Raw genomic sequence first — 17437 nt, 5'->3', positions numbered from 1 at the left:
TGTGTGGTTTTTAAAAAGTGTAAACTACTAATACCATGCATTAGTAAGTAATAATTATAAGCAATACTCCATAAATTCAAACCCTCTTTGTCTAAAAAAAGAAAAGAAACAGAGAGCTGTGCGTGTGGGTTGAACTTATTTATAGATTTAGTTTTATAAAATGAAGAACAAAGTGTGATAATTCTTTTTATATTGTTAGGTAAAATACAACATCACGAAACGTGTCAAATGTCATAGTTTAGGGGGGGATTAGTTCCAATAATACTATCTTGATTTGTCTAATATTTTAGTATTTATTTGATAGTTAGTTAGACTTAATAAACTCATCAATCAATGGCTTGGTAAGCAAGGTGGCTTTTTGCTTTGCCAAAGAAACTTCTAAAAATCCAACCGTGCACGCATGCACGTTAATAATAACCTCTCTTTCTTTTCTTTTCTTTTTTTTCTCAGAAAATTCCTATGTATACTATGATCTTACTCATGTCTTAGTCATCACTTTGTTGATTAGCGAGGTGCCTCACCAAGAAAATAGGCATTGCTTTTAGGATTTTTAATCTGATCTTAATAGTAGCATTGGAATGGAGTGAAGAAATATGATAAATTATTATCTAAATTTATTATAAAAATTTACAAATGTAACATCTTCTTTCATCTTGTCTTTAAGATGGTGACATAACAAGCTTTTCTTTGCTAATGAGAACAGATTAGGTTAAACACCCACTTTCAAAAGGCTTGCTTTGATAAGTGGGTTTTGGCTGGTGAGGTCAGCTGCGTAGGTTTTACACAAGTCCTAATAGTTTTTTCTAGAAAGGTTCCTTATATTATGAAATAAATAAATAAAATTTAATCCGTTGATGAAGGGAGACTCTATAATTGAAAGCCATAATTCTTTTTTTTTTTTTTTTTTTTGGGTGTTTTTGTAAATGTGGTTAATTAAATTATTTGTGTATCGTGTGTTCCAGTTAGCTTGATAGTTAAATAAGAAATCTGGAGTTTAATTTCCGCTTACACTAAAAATCAATTGGTATCTTGATTTGATGATAAATAGCTATTATTAAGAGCGAACGCTATAGGTTGGAACTTTCTTAAAAAAGAAAAGAAAAATATTTGTCTTTCTTTTGCTCTTTAGTATTTGTAGCAATGTGCTTTGATTGAGTTAATTGCCAAAACTACTTAATAAAAAGAAGTTGCAAAGAAATTTAAAATTTGTACACTGTGACTCCAATCTAGTTTGTTCTCATGGAAAAAAAAAAAAAAAAACTAATTATATCATCATTTCAGACAAGATGAAAAAAAACATTATACGAGGGATTTTTTTAAAAGAAAAAAATAAAAAATTGGTAAAATATCATATGATTGAAGGAAGAACTAAGGTTAGAATATGAAGTTTACTAAAAAAAAAAAAAATCAATTGGTGCCTTTACATCCAAAAAAATCAATTAAAAAAAAAAAAATCAAATTCTCTAGGCTTAGGTTTACTTTTTAGAAGAATAAAGGCCCAGTAGCCCTTTAAAATTTGGGCCAGATTTCTAACTTTGTAGTTTCATCTCATCTTATTTGTGGGCCCAACATTAAACAAATAAAATAAATTTAAAAAAAAAAAAATTCCTCAAAAGTCGGTGCTTAAGAAACCCTAAGAGCATCTTTGAGAGACAGAGAGCTTCACTGTTAGTCTTCCGAGTCTCCTTTTCCGATTGGTCCTAACCACTAAGGTAATAATAACCTTTTTTCTTGTTCTATTTCCTTAAATAAATTTTCGTTTTAGTTTAGATTCTGTTACTTTGAGATTTATATTAACTGATTTTTGTTTTATTTTTTTTTTTGGATGGAAAATATTGATGCGGTTATGATCTTACGGTTACGCCAATTTCGCAACTAATTTTTGATCCTATTAAAAGCAATTTTAGAAATTTTTTTTGGGGGGCAAAATTGGAACAGATCTTTCAAAAAAAAAAAAATAGTCAACATTTTCAAATTTGGTAAAAAAAGAACGTATTTATTATAGTTAGTTAAATTAGTTATAGGTGTACCTATGTGAATCTTATTACATGGTTGAATGTTATGGGTCCATTTGATGCTACTGATAGTATTACTTGTTGTCATGTTTTTTTGGTAATTCATTGGTGATTATGATTTGGGTTTGCTTTGATTATTTATTCTTTTAGATGAAATTTTGAAGCTGATTATAATTGTAGGGGCAAATGAAATGGTGGGTGATTCTCAGTTCATTGTGTTATACTTAATAAATACTAGTGTTGACAACTTGGGTAGTGTTTTTTCTAATGACATTTATAGTAGTAGTGAAAAAATGACATGTGAATTAAGGAAGTTATATAGAGTCAAACTTTTGGTAGAAAAGAATACATGTGACCAATCTGACTATCTATAATTGACCCCAAAATATTGTGACTAAGGCTTGGTGGTTGTTGTGCATGACGATACCCTCGGCCTCACTTGGAAAGCATATTAGATTGCATCGCCATAAAAATTAGCACAAATTTATTTACTAGGATCTGTAAGCGTGGATATGGAGTAATTTATTAAAGGGTATGTGAATCTTACATGGGTGGCTCATGATATGCTTTTTTTGCTGTTTGTTGCTAGTGGAAATGAGGATATTGAGACTTGTATGTGTGTTAATTTTGTGGGTGCTGGAAATGGCATAGAGCTCTTGGCTTATTTCTTAGTTAGGGTCTCATCGTAGGACTAGTTGCAGTAAAATTTGCAGTTCATGGGTTCTGCTGAATCTGACCTACGATTATATAAAACTTGTCTCTACAAAAGTACTTGTATTTTACATGCATTTATGTAGAATTACTAACTGAGCTTTATAGTGATAAATATTCTTGACAAATTAATGGCTAATTCTCCCAGCTTCTACCCACCTATATATATATATTCACATGGTCCTTTTTTTTGTCTGTGTATGCATTCGTGTTTTGATAATATGCGGAACACATATCATTTGTTGTTGTAAAGTTGTATTTGTATTACTTAATCATTATAAGACTTGTGAATTTATGATACTTCTGTGGTCCTATTTTAGTGGTTTTTGGATTGTAAAGTCCTTTTTTAAAACTAAAAGGTTGATGATACTAATGCATTTTTTTTAAAAAAAACTTTTAATTAACATTTTTCTAACTTTCACCTTTATTGCTAGGCTGGTATTTTTGTTCTAGTCGTGTCTATCAAAACATAAAATGGCAGATGCTCAAGAAACAGATAAGAACATTGAGATATGGAAAATCAAGAAGTTGATCAAAGCATTGGAAGCTGCAAGAGGCAATGGTACCAGCATGATTTCTCTTATTATGCCCCCCCGTGATCAAATATCTCGGGTCACTAAGATGTTAGGTGATGAATTTGGAACTGCTTCAAACATCAAAAGTAGGGTGAACCGTCAGTCAGTGTTGGGGGCCATTACTTCTGCTCAACAGAGGCTAAAACTTTATAACAAGGTTCCTCCCAATGGGCTGGTGCTTTATACCGGAACAATTGTTACTGAAGATGGCAAGGAAAAGAAGGTTACAATTGACTTTGAGCCTTTTAAGCCTATAAATGCATCACTCTACCTCTGTGACAATAAGTTTCACACAGAAGCTCTAAATGAACTTTTAGAATCTGATGACAAGTTTGGTTTTATAGTCATGGATGGAAATGGCACTCTTTTTGGGACATTGAGTGGAAACACAAGAGAAGTGCTTCATAAGTTCACAGTCGATCTACCAAAGAAGCATGGCAGAGGAGGGCAGTCAGCTCTACGTTTTGCTCGTCTTCGAATGGAAAAGCGCCACAACTATGTAAGAAAGACTGCAGAACTTGCCACACAGTTCTTCATTAATCCTGCTACGAGTCAGCCTAATGTTGCTGGACTTATACTTGCTGGTTCAGCTGACTTCAAGACTGAGCTCAGTCAGTCAGATATGTTTGATCCTCGATTACAAGCAAAGATATTGAATGTGGTTGATGTTTCTTATGGGGGGGAAAATGGTTTCAATCAAGCCATTGAGCTTTCCTCAGAAATTCTATCCAACGTGAAGTTTATACAAGAGAAACGCTTGATTGGCAAATACTTTGAGGAGATCAGTCAGGATACTGGTAAATATGTCTTTGGTGTTGATGACACGTTGAAGACTCTAGAAATGGGTGCTGTGGAAACCCTCATTGTGTGGGAAAACTTGGATATTAACAGGTATGTGTTGAAAAACAGTACCACAGGTGAGATTCTTATAAAGCACCTGAACAAGGAACAAGAGGCTGATCAGAGCAACTTCCGGGATTCAGCCACCTCCTCAGAGTTGGAGGTTCAGGAGAAGTTGCCCTTACTTGAATGGTTTGCGAATGAGTACAAGCGGTTTGGTTGCACACTTGAATTTGTCACCAACAAATCCCAAGAGGGATCACAATTTTGCAGAGGGTTTGGTGGTATCGGGGGTATACTTCGTTACCAGCTTGACATAAGATCCTTTGATGAGGTATCCGATGATGGAGAAGTATATGAGGATTCCGATTAAGAGTCAACTGATTGTGGCATAGTGCACTTCTCAAAGGATGTTGTAAAAGTTTGTGCAAGGTATGATGTAGTCTTTATTGCTGCTGCTACTTCAGAGATTTGAGAATACAATCTAAGATTTCACTGCTTCAGGATTTATTTTACTGCTCAACCATTGGATATGTAATGATACCAATTTGGCACTGTTCTTTTTATACTTTTCTTGCCTTGATTCTCTTCTGCAGTGTTTGGGAACTTTTGCATTGTCCTTTGTATTCCTCAAGTTACAATTGACAGGCTTTACCAAAGGAAGTTGGTCTTAAGTTTAATCCGGGAATCCAAGACCTGGCTAGATTGTTTTTATGGTTGCTCGAAACTTTCCATTGTTGTGTGATGACATAATATTGAAGGGATTTGGACCCAGCAAATGCTTGTTACATGGTATTAGAACCTTGTTTCAGTAATGTTGTGTGTATGTCATGGTTTTGTTTTGCTATAAGGCGATGCCCTTTCCTGTGGTTTTCTCTTGCTGACTTCATGGTGGAGTTCAGACAGATTAAATGTGGCCTATAATACTTTTTTTGATAAGTAATGTGGCCTTTAATACTTCATATTCTTTGTTGTTGGCAGAGAGTTTATATATGTTTGATGCATGCTCTAAGTGGAAAATTGAAATTAGAGAGCAATGAATTTTAGCCTATCTCAAACAAAAATGTTGAAAAATAAAAATAAAGAATTCCCAGTAGTGTGATTTCTCTCTTTTTGATTGGACTAAATTGCAGGAAGATCTTCATGATATCAAACTTTGGTGGTATCCTTTTGCTGCGGAGCCTAGGGATTGATATGCATGGCCAAATTTATCATGCAGGGAAGGATTTTGTTTCGTCTGTTTGGGTTCAAGAGAGGATATAAAGGGCTTGGGAGCGATTCTTCCAGTTATATTGCCTGTTCATTGAAATGGTTTTTGGTTTTTACATAACTACCAAGGTTGTGAGCAAAACCAAAACCTAAAGATCCCATGGTTTTTGTTGGCCATCAAAGTTCAAAAATTCAAGTTTTGTTCTTGAAGTGTGAATATGGAAAATATGGTGATTCCAACAATAAGAAAAATTAGGGGGTGTATGGTATTTTGAATAATAGTTTTCAGTGTTTAAACAATATTACATGTATTTTTACATTTTTTCCGCCTACACGTATTTCTAAAAGATACAAATAACGTTATTAAAACAATATTACCAAACGAGCCATACTCATTGTAAGTAGGGAATAAGTGGCGCGAGGGGCAGTGATTACACCTGCAAGTTGTTGGTGGTGTCTATTTTTTTATTTTTTATTTTTTTTATGGATTAAAAAAGAGGGAAAATAAAGAGGAGAAATCAAGCTTGAATTAAAACAAATGAACAAATATCCAAAATCAAGTGGACCGGGTTAGTAAGGGTTGAAATTCCGCTATGCCTGAAATCAATAGGCAGCATTTTACATGCAAAACAGTGGCATTTCTTTTGTACGATTCCATCATAGGAAAAACCGAAAAAGACCATGAACAAAATTACATGACCATCGTTGCACCACAGCTAGCGGGTAGCAACTCAACAACAGCAAATTGTACAAATATTGATTTTGTCAAATTCATTTTATAACATAAATAACATCTAAGAATTTGGAGACTAAGGTTTGTGGTTATTGTTGTATCATACTATACACAACATGTTTTTGAATAAACTTTCTTGTGACGCATTGTTTAGATCTAGATAATGTACAAAAGAATAAAAAAAGAAACGAACCCATTTGATGTTGTGCTAGTTTGTAGTGAGTCAAATTGGCATGGAAGATTGGATTTGCCACAGTAACTGGGAGCATCAACAAATTTGATGTATATATATTTATCAAAACTTTTCTACCTTGTCTTTTGTGTTTTTTTTGGGTCAATTATAATACAGATAACAACTGTAAAAAAAGAAAAAAGAAAAAAAGAAAAAAACAGGAGAATATTTTCTAAGGCTCTGCTTAGAAAGATCACATCTTGCTTTAAATCCTCCTCATAAATGAAGCATGCATTCTAGAAATCCCTATGCAAAATTTTCCTAAAAGAAAACTATTATCCACCAAAGTGTAGAACAAGATTGAGCCAAATGTACAAGAATTCTCTACATGGAGACCTCAAAACTTTGATCAGCTCCAAAGAACTATTACAGGAAAAAACCTCTGGTTCCTTTTCTTCTTTTGTGCCATAAATGCAGTGGAGAAGAAATTGAGAAGGTCACAAGTCATTCTTCTCACTCTCTTTTACCTTGCCAAACATCTTTCTGCCACCAGAAATGGTTCTCAAGAGCTGTTTTGAACACACATCCTGTGCCTGTGTGGCATTTTTCACACGATTGGCTCTAACCCACGCAGGTTCCTGCCAGAAAACAAAGTTCCATATGACCTTTAGTTTACTAATACCCAAAAATCTTAATTCAAATTATAGTATTATACATATTCTACATAAGAGAAAAGGATATGGAAAAGAAGATACTTTACAAAAGAGACAAGAGTCACCTCAGGAACAAAGCGGGAGAATCCAAACTTAATCAACAGGAGGATATGTTCAATGACCAAAATTATTGCAAGTCCAGGCTCTATGCTCCATTTCCCCTCATGATCATAAAACCATGCTAGAAATGCGCAGTTGGTGCATATTGACATTACTATCAGGAACTGAAAATTGAAGAGACATACTAAAATCAGTTGGGCATTGATAGAGTACATAGAAAACCCTCTTTAGATTTGCATCTAGTGTGGAGTTTTGAAAGAATGGGGGAAGTTTTAGGAACAGTGAACAGACAAATCAATGATTTCTGCTTTGTGGATTTGAAAACGTTTGTATGAACTATGGATGTGTGATTTTTCAGTCCATCATAGTGTTGCATCTACACGATCACACCCATCTAGTTTGTGTTGTCCTAGTATTTTAAAGGTAGAAATAAGCGTAGATATTTTTCTTCCAAGAGTATTCATGATAAAATAGTTCTCACATCCAGATAATTAAGTACCTGAAAAATGTTCAGCCAAGCACCAATCGTCGTGGCAGCACGAGGGACAGGCCTTTTTAACATGGCAAGCAGCTTTAATGCATCTGTTCTAATTTCTGTAATGTTGTTCTGCAAATTGTGGAACTTCATCATTCACTTTACTTTGAATCAAAACAAACTCAAAAATAAAATAAAATATAAGGGAAAAGAAAAAACACATGGTGGAAGTACAACAAAAAGCATTTATACCAAAGTAGCAAAGGCAAATGCGAGGGGGAATGCACAAGCAAACATCATGATCATTCCAAACTGTAAAGCCAGCTCCAAACAGTCTGCAGGTGAATCTTGATAATCAGTCAAAATGGAAATATTATGAGAATATCATGATTGATTTAAAAAAACAAGGAAGAAAACCTTTCGAGTTCCAATTTCCGTGCCTACAGAACACATGAATTCTTCAGATCAAATTAACAAGCTAACATTATCACTGGAACTTTAGAGAAAAAGAAAGACCAAAATATCTAGTACAAATTAATGAAGTAAGTTGATGCAAACCTCACATGAAGCATAAGTGTCCATTTGGGAATTGCTTATTTGCATATTGTTTATCAAAAGATATAGTTTTTGGTAACTTTTATGTTAAATGTGTTACAAAAAGTTAAAAGCTAGATTATTTGCAAAAATGCTGAGACGTGCCAAAGTCGAAACTTTTTTAACAATTCCCAAATGCACACTAAGTTTCATGCATATAATTCCAATCCAATTTGACAATTCTAACTCAACCAAAACTTTTCTCCAAAACAGTTTATAAAAATGATATTTATAGTACTTTGAGAAACCAAAAAAAAAAAGCATATAATTGCATATGATTTCAAAATGAATCTGGTTTTACAGTATAAATTTATTTGGCATATTACCATCAAACAGCCCATCTTCAAGCTCCTCACCAATGCTTGCTGTGTAAGAAGGTTTCAGGTACTCTTTCTCTACTCTTGAAGAAAACTGGATCTTCCCTGTTGATGATCCTTTTTCACGTCTTTTCTTCTTTCTTGACAACGGAACGATGCATCAAGCCATGTTCAGGTAACACAAAAAGAACGTAAAATTAAGCATGCCCCCAAAAGGCTAAGTTGTCAAGACATGACAGCAGACAGAAGGAACTTACCGGACTCTGTATTTTTTGTAGCTGTACTTAAGATAGGGTAAAGAGTTCTCCAACAAGTTCTCCAAAACCTGGATAACATTTCCAGTTCAAGAGCATATCAAGCCAAGCAATAGTGAAATCTAAATTAAAAGAATCCAAACAAAAAAGGATCTACTTCACCTCAGATATAAGAAGACGCTGAATCAAGACTTGGCGGAGAGTCAAAAAATTGCGGTGCAAGAGAGCATGATAGAAAACTCCAATATATGTCTGCATGAAATAAAGACCAAAGACCTGCAAGAGCAATTATGGTCTTGAAGTGCAGTAAATCTCCCATAAAGAGACAAGAAAAGCCACAAGGGATGTATGAAAATTCTAGTCAATACCTTGTAGACCAAGCTGTCAGCCCTTTTTTCTGCAGTTTCATTGTTTTCATACTTAATGAGCTTAACCGATATCTTACCTCCAATCCGTGTAAAACGCTGAATAGCAAACAGATAAACAGCTGTCAGCCCAAACCTGAAAAGAAAAATTTAAAAAGTGTCATCTTCATTAACAAATCCAAGAAGAAATTTATACAATATTAAAAGAAATTGGAAAAAGGGGTTTTAGCATGAAAATTTGGGGAAGATCACTTAATAGAATTTTTTTTTTTTTTAAATGTCCATCCCTTCATGTAGAAAGCCTAAACCTGGACAACGGAAATAGATTTTGAATAGCAACAGATAAGCATCTGAGTCTGTATGACAAGGAATTGGCTGGTGGCTAGGGTTGTGGACCTCACCTTGATAAACCTTCTAAACCTTCATCTTTCTTATGCCAAAAGAAGCCTTGAGGTTTAAATAAAATCAATGGAGAAAGACTGGATTTAAAGAAAGGAATATTATGGATAGAATCTTATAATACTCAAAAAGGAAGGTTCATGTAGGTGGTTTGTGGTAGCATCATCATCTTACTCAGACAACAGAAGTAGAAGATGGATATAACTTATATTAAATTGACTTAAGAGAACACATGATGAAGGTATAAGAGAGCCATAGACATTTGGAGGGTTGAGTAGAAGAGAACTCGAGAACACACATTCTTGTTGTTGCCAGTAAATTATCAACATAATTTCGTTCATTAAGAAACATTATATTAAGGGGGAAAAAAACCTAAATGAAAATAACTGAGACTCTTACTTCATAACATCAGAGGCAATAACCTCGTAAAGATGAGCATATGCCAACTCAAATGGCAGCTGAAGGAATATAATACTCATGATAACTATAGCATCATTTCTGAATCTCAGGAGATGTCCAAACCACTCACTTCTTTGGTACACTTCTTTCTCATTTGTTTTATCAGTCCCCCATTTTCTTAATGCTTTTACAGGTGACTGTAAGGAACCCCACTCCATGCCCAGAAGTTTATATCCGGGCTCCACTCCAACTGAATAACTGATTTGCCATCTATAAAAGCAAAACCAAGACAGAATGACATGAAGGATACCAACGTATAATTGACAAAACACAGTAGGAAAATAGGAAGAAGGATCTAATATTTCAGTACATAATTGACTAACCTGGCCAAAAGGGCGGAGTTTTTACGTTTCCAGAACTGGGAAAACATTACAGCCCATAATATTATGCCTATGAAGAAAATAGGGAGCACCAATAACTGCAATGACCTGGAAAAGGCATTTAAGGAAGCAACTTATTTATTTATAAGCAATATTGTACCAGATTCTCAAATATACAAAAAAACATTAACAGCCTGCAGGCACATTAAGAGGTAGTGTAGCCAACCCAAAATCAATCAGCTGCACAGTGATAGCAAATGCAGCTGGGAAGAACATCCATCGTGTATACATTCCAAGGAAAGCAAAATAGATTGCAATCTGCAAAGTATTAATTCCTTGTTATAATTGGCAAAGACATTATAAGAAAACTGACAAAAGAACTATAAATAAAGCTATAGTTACCTTTGCCCCAAAATATGAATAAATCTCATCGATTGGTTGGTCTGTAATGTCCCACCAGTTCAGTGCCCAATTCTTAAGGAGTTTCTTCCTCTTCATTTCATCTATCAACCAAAAGTCATCTTACTTTAAAATTCAGATGGTACCAGAACCACAATATTTTTGTGATAAGTTAATCATACCATGCAAAGGAAAGACTTGTTTTATGAAATGCACTGATTCCAATTTTGGAACTAAATTTTCACCAACTTCCCAGCAGAACTCTTTTCCATCATACGTTAAAGTTACAGCTGACTTGCTCTTGTTCACCTGTAAATTTCAGTCTGTATATCAGCTTTACTAATAAATCATGTTCAAACTACATGTTGGGAAAATAACTTTTATATATCATATATAAGGTCATAATATCAAATATTAGAGCCATCAGTGTACTGTGGCAATATGAAACCAATTTATGAAAAATTCTAAAAAGAATTATAAAGGCATGTATGCTGGTTGATTGTGGTGTAGGAAATACTTCCATTCAGTGGATGGAAGGTAAATTTATATTTAGTGAATTAATATTCATTTAAAAAAAAAAAATCATTGCAATATTGATTGCCTTCATATAGCATACCAAATTTGCTTAATAATAGAAGCAAAAAATGTAGGAAAAAAAGGGAGGGGGAGGATATCATGATAAGGAATGGTATGAGTGTGGAAAAGTTGACTCACAATCCCATATATTAAGTGATTGTAGCAATGAAAACGCTCAAACCAACTGAACAATGAACCATCATGCTGTTTCACAAAAGCATCAACCTCCTCCCATTCAAATTGTAGATCCATACCTGAGATAGAGTAGAGCATATTATATTTTCTAGTAAGATAAACTGCATACCTTTTTTTTTTTTTTTTAATGAAAATCAAAGAGCTCTAGTACTCATAAGAGAGGACAAATGAAACATGTCAAATTAGACAAGGAAAAAATGTCAGCTAGAAACTGCATTATCATTACCAATATGGGTCCTTTTCTTTAATTTTAACTCAGCAGCAGCCCTCCCCAAAGTCTCCAAAGGTGCTGCCAGCTGAAATAATAAAGATTGATAAAATCAGCAGCTCAACTTAGCAAAGAGTTAACTTAAATTGCTTAAGGTTCAGGTCAGCCAGAAGGGATGTATGGTGCAAAAATGTAGAATGAAATATTGCCAAATTGCATAAATTTTCTCTATGTCAACAAAAACTAAAACATCAGAAACAACATTTTCTCACCCTTCTCTCTCTCTTTGAGGGACATGAAGGTCCTAAATTAGAAATTAATCTGCTCCTAAGGGTTTAAAGAGCATGCTAGTAAATCCTCATCAGAATAATCAATAGAACAAATTAATACCACGAAATTGATTCCACAGCAATTACCTACCCTATTAACTAATACATCACAGCGAAGAAACACCTAAAATGCATATAGAACGTGCATACACATAAGATTAAATGCACATAACACCTCAAATTCTGGAATGTACATACATACATACATGCACAAACATGAGGATTCATACGGAAATTAAAATAATTTAGCTTCCTAGTAAGCCACATCCATGAACCACAAAGGAAAGAAGATTCTTGAGCTATACCATAAGATTCAACAATATTACACAATGTAAATGGTATGTACCAGCACAAGGCATAAAAAAAATATCACTAATTAACAAAGATTGTAGGAGAGCTAAGGAGACAAAGTAGAAGATAAAACCTTGATGAACTCATCAGCAACACCTTGGACTCTCTCAACAATCAAACCAACCTTCGTGAACTCATCAACAAGAACCTCCAAACAGTTACAATCCTCATTTTCTTCCTCCACATTCCTCTTTGGAACCACCACCCCTATTTCAAAAGCAGTTTGCTCCTCCTCGATTCTATTCATTTCCAGTCCCTCCCACCCACCCACTCCACCCCCAAAAGCAACCAAAAAAAAAAAAAAAAATGTAAAACAAAACACCAAATCTTCTTCAACAACTCAAACAGGCAAAAGGGTTTCCAAAATTAGTAACAAATGGCTCTTAAATCAACCAAAGATTTGATTTTTCTTGTTGGAATGGCTGAAATAGCCAAATGGGTCTACTTCTTTTGGACCAAAGGGATACTTTACCAACCAAAGGCATGGCTCTTCTACTAAAATGACTCAAAAACCGAAATGGGTGTAGGAATCCAATTCAAAAAAAAAAAAAAAAAAAAAAAGAGGAAAAAGAAAAAGAAAAAAAAGGCAAATGGGTCTCTATTTGGGATAAAAAAGGCTGGTACCAAGTAGCAACCTTACCAAACAGAGAAGTTTTTTTCGAAACGACAAGTTGGGTTCTTGATAAAACCAGCAACACCGTTACAAAAACGGACAGACAGAGAGAGAACTGAGAAGTACATTGTTAACACAGGTGTCTGAGGAATCGAGAATTTGGGAGTGAGACATAGGAAAACGATAAAAGGGAGCTGACACGTGGGTTTGTTTCTGGAGTTTGTTTCTGCCTAATTATCGGAACAAATCACCTGCAATGCATTGATATTAAAAAATGATACATGTCATAATCTTAAAGGTATGCTATTGGATATTGGAGCCCACTCTCCCTCTTCCTTTAGCATAAATAGTAAAAGGTTCGTTTTAATGGGTGTTTTACCATTTTTAAAGCAATCTTTTATAAATTATTTTTAAAAAGTTTTGATAAAGTGAAAAATATAAAAAGTCTTAAAAAAATTAATTATTTTTTCTTTCATAAAATTTTTTTAAAAATATTTCTTAATTTAATGTCCGTACCCATCTGTTAATTTTTCTTAGATGAGATTGATATAAGACCAAAAAAAAAAATTAAAAAAAAAACTAGTTTATCTCCAATTAAGTAAGTTTTTATTTTGAGGACCAGTTAAGAAAATTAGGTTTCAAATCCTAAATAATTTGGATAAAAAATGCATTATTTTTAATTGGACATGGCTTGAGTTTCTAGCAAAAATATTGGTGTTTTGAGTATGAAACAAAAATACTTGTGTAAAATTTGTCACATGTTTGTATTGTGTTGAGCCACTAAATCAGAGTCTTATCCATTTATAATCTCATTGTTTGTACAAATTCATTTGACATTTTGACAAATTTTATGTGTTTGGGGTTAATTTAATTTAATTTTTTTTGGTTTATATTGTTTGTAAATAATTTGGATAAAAACTCAATTATATCTTTAAAAAGTTGAGGTTCAAACAATTTTCAACTAAGTAAAAATGCGTTTTTTTTTTAATAATTTTTTTTAAAGCTAACACTTTCACTTTAAGAAGCATTTGGAGTAATTTGTTGGCTGAAAGTCAACAAAAATTAATTATTCTTATAAAATTGGATTTTTTTTAAAATGTTCCAAAATAAATAAGATAAAAAGTTAAAATAAGTAAAATAATTCAAACTCAAATTTTAATATATAAGTATGTTTTTATTATAACTCACGTATATTCCTCTTTTAAGCAATTTGCAGATTTGGAGGAATGTTTTAGGAATCAAAGACTCCAACCAATACTTTTTCCCCAAAAATTTTAAAAAAGAAGTCAAAACAATTAAAAAGAGGAGGGAATAATGCGGCACACTAACACCGTCCCCATTAATTGTTTTGCACGATGCTGGCGTTGAAATGGAGCAACGCTGATAATCCGTGGGCCCGCATCACAATTTAATTTGGAGTATTTGTTTTGGAGCCCACACGGTTTAAAACTTGCGAGTTGGGAGTGGTTTTAATGCAATCTTCTTACCAGTTTTTTTTAAGGAAAATGCTAAAATCAGTGTAAATTTTACTGTTAAAAGGAAAGTGACAAAAATTAGTACATATAGTAAAATTTAAATTTACGCAACAGATATTAATAATAACTTTTTTCATAATTTGATAATTATAATAAAGAGGAGGATTTGGACCCTTTTATTCCTTTCCATTATAGAGGTACTAATAGGATATAGACTAGGTCTGTTTGATTTGAACTTTTTAGTTGTAGTTGGTTTAAAACTCTCATTTTGACATAATAAATAAATTAATAAAAAATAATGTCTAAAATTGTGAGACTTCTAATAACAAAGTATTAGAAAGTCACTTAATAGTTTTAAAATTGTGGTTTAAAACTCTTAATGTTATTGAGTAATAGTTGGTTTAAAACTCTATAGATTTATGAAAAGTAGTCAATATTTGGTTTAAAACTCTTCAGTTTGTTGAGTATTGGTCAGTTTATATAATACACGTGGTTTTTTTCTTCTCCTCGAGGTAGGAGCATTTCCCTCTCACCCCGAGTGAGTACTTTTTCCACTGAGTAGCGCCGACGAGTGGACCCTCATCTCTTATTCTAATATTCTTCTTCTCTGCCCTCTGCTACCTACAAACCTGCTACCTACGACCCTCACCTTTTTATTAATTTCTTCTTTGTTTTCATGCTACCTACGACCCTCTATTTCACTGACCATACAAAACATCCATAATCACATCTATTTTCATTTCTTTGGTGCCCTTGAAACACATTTTCCTCCCCTTTGCGGGAGCATTTCTTCCCACCGTGAGTGAGTTTTCACTTTCTCACCTCTTTTTCCTCTACGTCAATTACATACGGGGACTGGAGGGAGACACAAAGCCTTGGCTTTGCCTCTGGTAAAGTGTCATGGAGTCCGAAATATTAGATCGTATCCAGCGAATGCAATTAACGGCGGACGAGGATGAAGCCATTACAGTACGTCCGTTGAGGAGAAAGCAGATCCTAGAAGAATATTCTCTGAGTTTAATTGGGAAGTTTCTTACAACTAGACCGATTAATATTAGAGCCGCCAAGAACTTACTGAGATCAACGTGGAAACTGGGGGAAGACCTGAAGGTGGTGGAACTAGGCAACGGACTATTACAATTCAAATTTGCAATGGAGAGCCAACTAAACTGGGTTTGGAGCAATGGGCCTTGGTGTTTTGATAACCACATCCTTGCCATGCGGAGATGGGAAAAAGGTATGAGTACCAGAACTGTGACTTTCACCCACCTACCGTTTTGGATCCAAGTTTGGGACCTACCGTTCGACTTAATCACTGAAGAAGCTGGACACGATATTGGGCGAGGACTGGGCAAGGTGATTGACGTGGACTGCAAAGCTCTCAAAACTGACCAAGCCCAGTTTCTCCGAATTAAGGTGGAGGTACCATTAGACAAGCCATTGAGGCGTGGAGGACCAGTCGTTAGTCCTGAAGGCGACGAGGCAAAAGTCGCTTTCCGATACGAAAGATTGGTCGGTTGGTGTTTTGCTTGTGGAAGGATAGGTCATGAGTGCAAGGAGTGCAGGGTGGCCACTGAGGTTGAAAAGTGGGAGAAGCCGTATGGGGAATGGTTAAAGGCAGGCACTCGCGGCAGACCGGAAACACTGAGAAACAACCAGAGAAGATCAGATCAGAGCCGGTGAGAACCTGAAGCTAAGACGACTCCACCACCGAGGCCAGCTGGACCTTCAGACACATTAAAAGCTGATGCGTTACAGCCGCAAATTCCAGAAACTGTCCTACCTAACTTGACACATACGTTTCAGCATTTAAAGCCTGCAACCACACCAATATCCTCTCCAAAAATGTTACAGAATTTAACGCCAACATTCCCACCAAAATCAGCCCCAGCCACGCTACCTAGTGATCAAATAATTAAGACACCGGATATTACGCCAACTCAAAATCCCACCATCATGGAGATCGAAAATCATGGAGAGGAACTTTATTCCGTACCTATTAGTTATGGGAGAAATAAAGACACAGACACGTGCCTTACTGTAGCCATACGTGCACAAGAAGATAACCCACAAGAAAAACACAAAGCCACGTGGAAAAAAATTCCTAGACCAAAACAAAACACCACTAACCCAGTAGACAACTCAGAAGGGATGAACTCAGTGGGAAAGAAGAGACAAATATCTTATGCAGCCTTTGACGATGCTCAAGGTAACAAAGCAAAGACCAAACGGCTCAAGGTGGTGGCCGACCAAACACAACCTACTATCCAAACGGTGGAGGCTGTGGCACAGCCCCGCCAGTCACAATGATTATCATAGGGTGGAACTGCCGGGGGCTTGGGAACCGCCGGGCAGTTGAAGTTCTTGCCGAATTGGTGAGAAGCAAAGCTCCCACAATTTTGTTTCTTATGGAAACAAAACTAACAGTTCAAGAGATGGAGCCAATAAAGGTTGAGTTGGGCTTTCAATCAATGTTAGCTGTGTCTAGTGAAGGAAGACGAGGAGGTCTGGCATTGCTATGGAAATCCGGGGTGGTCATTGATACAAACACCTACTCCCCACACCACATTGACGCACAGGTTCTCCCTCCCTCTGGCCAACCGTGGAGGCTAACGGGTATCTACGGCTATCCCGATGAACAGAAAAAACCAAAGACATGGAGGCTTCTTCGTCACTTATATAGTCGGTCAACACTTCCATGGGTGTGCTTGGGAGATTTTAACGAGATTTTGAGCTCGGATGAGAAAAATGGTGGACAGCCAAAGCCATTGCCTCCCATGCTAGAATTCCGACGTACCCTACTATTTTGTGGACTGATTGATCTTGGGTATAGTGGATACAGGTATACTTGGCGGAATGGGCGAGATGAGGAGGCATTTGTGGAGGAGAGGTTGGATAAAGTGTGTGCAACGGTCACTTGGTCGGAGTTGCACCCGAGGGCAAAGGTGTTTCATTTGACAACCACGTATTCCGATCATGATCAGGTACTGTTGGATACAACACCGGTCAATGCTCCTACTCCTCGACGTCGACACAAACTCCGTAGGTTTGAAGAGAAGTGGGCGTCTCACCCGGAGTGT

General features: G+C 35.4%; 3 protein-coding genes across 5 annotated transcripts; 2 read left to right on the top strand and 1 right to left on the bottom strand.

Moving 5' to 3' along the window:
• The first annotated feature begins 1606 nt into the window (after positions 1–1606).
• On the top strand, positions 1607–5080 carry LOC115991936 (eukaryotic peptide chain release factor subunit 1-3). The gene is made up of 2 exons (XM_031115926.1): positions 1607–1712; positions 3161–5080. Exon 2 carries the CDS (start codon positions 3201–3203, stop codon positions 4512–4514), a length of 1314 nt encoding a protein of 437 aa, XP_030971786.1. The 5' UTR covers positions 1607–1712; positions 3161–3200; the 3' UTR covers positions 4515–5080.
• Positions 5081–6353: 1273 nt separating this feature from the next.
• LOC115992654 (anoctamin-like protein At1g73020) lies at positions 6354–12520 on the bottom strand. Of its 3 annotated transcripts, XM_031116876.1 has the most exons (17): positions 12343–12520; positions 11608–11677; positions 11325–11440; positions 10793–10919; positions 10614–10714; positions 10438–10529; positions 10215–10319; positions 9962–10101; positions 9435–9480; positions 9037–9169; positions 8831–8944; positions 8672–8739; positions 8424–8554; positions 7756–7838; positions 7528–7635; positions 7016–7192; positions 6354–6893 (listed from the first exon to the last, which is right to left on the bottom strand). In XM_031116876.1, exons 1-17 carry the CDS (start codon positions 12514–12516, stop codon positions 6753–6755), a joined length of 1926 nt encoding a protein of 641 aa, XP_030972736.1. In that variant the 5' UTR covers positions 12517–12520; the 3' UTR covers positions 6354–6752. The 3 variants fall into 3 exon arrangements, with proteins under 3 accessions (XP_030972736.1, XP_030972734.1, XP_030972735.1); XM_031116874.1 differs by lacking the exon at positions 9435–9480 and having other exon boundaries at positions 9832–10101; XM_031116875.1 differs by lacking the exon at positions 9435–9480 and having other exon boundaries at positions 6357–6893; positions 7034–7192; positions 9832–10101.
• Positions 12521–15257: 2737 nt separating this feature from the next.
• On the top strand, positions 15258–16040 carry LOC115990044. Its single transcript, XM_031113904.1, has one exon. It carries the CDS (start codon positions 15258–15260, stop codon positions 16038–16040), a length of 783 nt encoding a protein of 260 aa, XP_030969764.1.
• The last annotated feature ends 1397 nt before the right edge of the window (positions 16041–17437 follow it).

This window comes from Quercus lobata, chromosome 5, assembly GCF_001633185.2.
Source record: "Quercus lobata isolate SW786 chromosome 5, ValleyOak3.0 Primary Assembly, whole genome shotgun sequence".
Taxonomy (NCBI): Eukaryota; Viridiplantae; Streptophyta; class Magnoliopsida; order Fagales; family Fagaceae; genus Quercus; species Quercus lobata.
Note: the sequence above shows the minus strand (reverse complement) of the source record. Positions and strands in the feature narration are given on the sequence as shown.

Coding starts and splice junctions, on each gene's coding strand:
- LOC115990044 (XM_031113904.1), top strand. CDS start 15,258: ATGGAGTCCGAAATATTAGATCGTATCCAGCGAATGCAATTAACGGCG.
- LOC115992654 (XM_031116874.1), bottom strand. CDS start 12,516: ATGAATAGAATCGAGGAGGAGCAAACTGCTTTTGAAATAGGGGTGGTG. Junction 9,170..9,831: donor ATTGCCTCTGATGTTATGAA/GTAAGAGTCTCA, acceptor TTTTCTTTTCAG/GTTTGGGCTGACAGCTGTTT. Junction 6,894..7,015: donor AGGTGACTCTTGTCTCTTTT/GTAAAGTATCTT, acceptor GTTTTCTGGCAG/GAACCTGCGTGGGTTAGAGC.
- LOC115991936 (XM_031115926.1), top strand. CDS start 3,201: ATGGCAGATGCTCAAGAAACAGATAAGAACATTGAGATATGGAAAATC.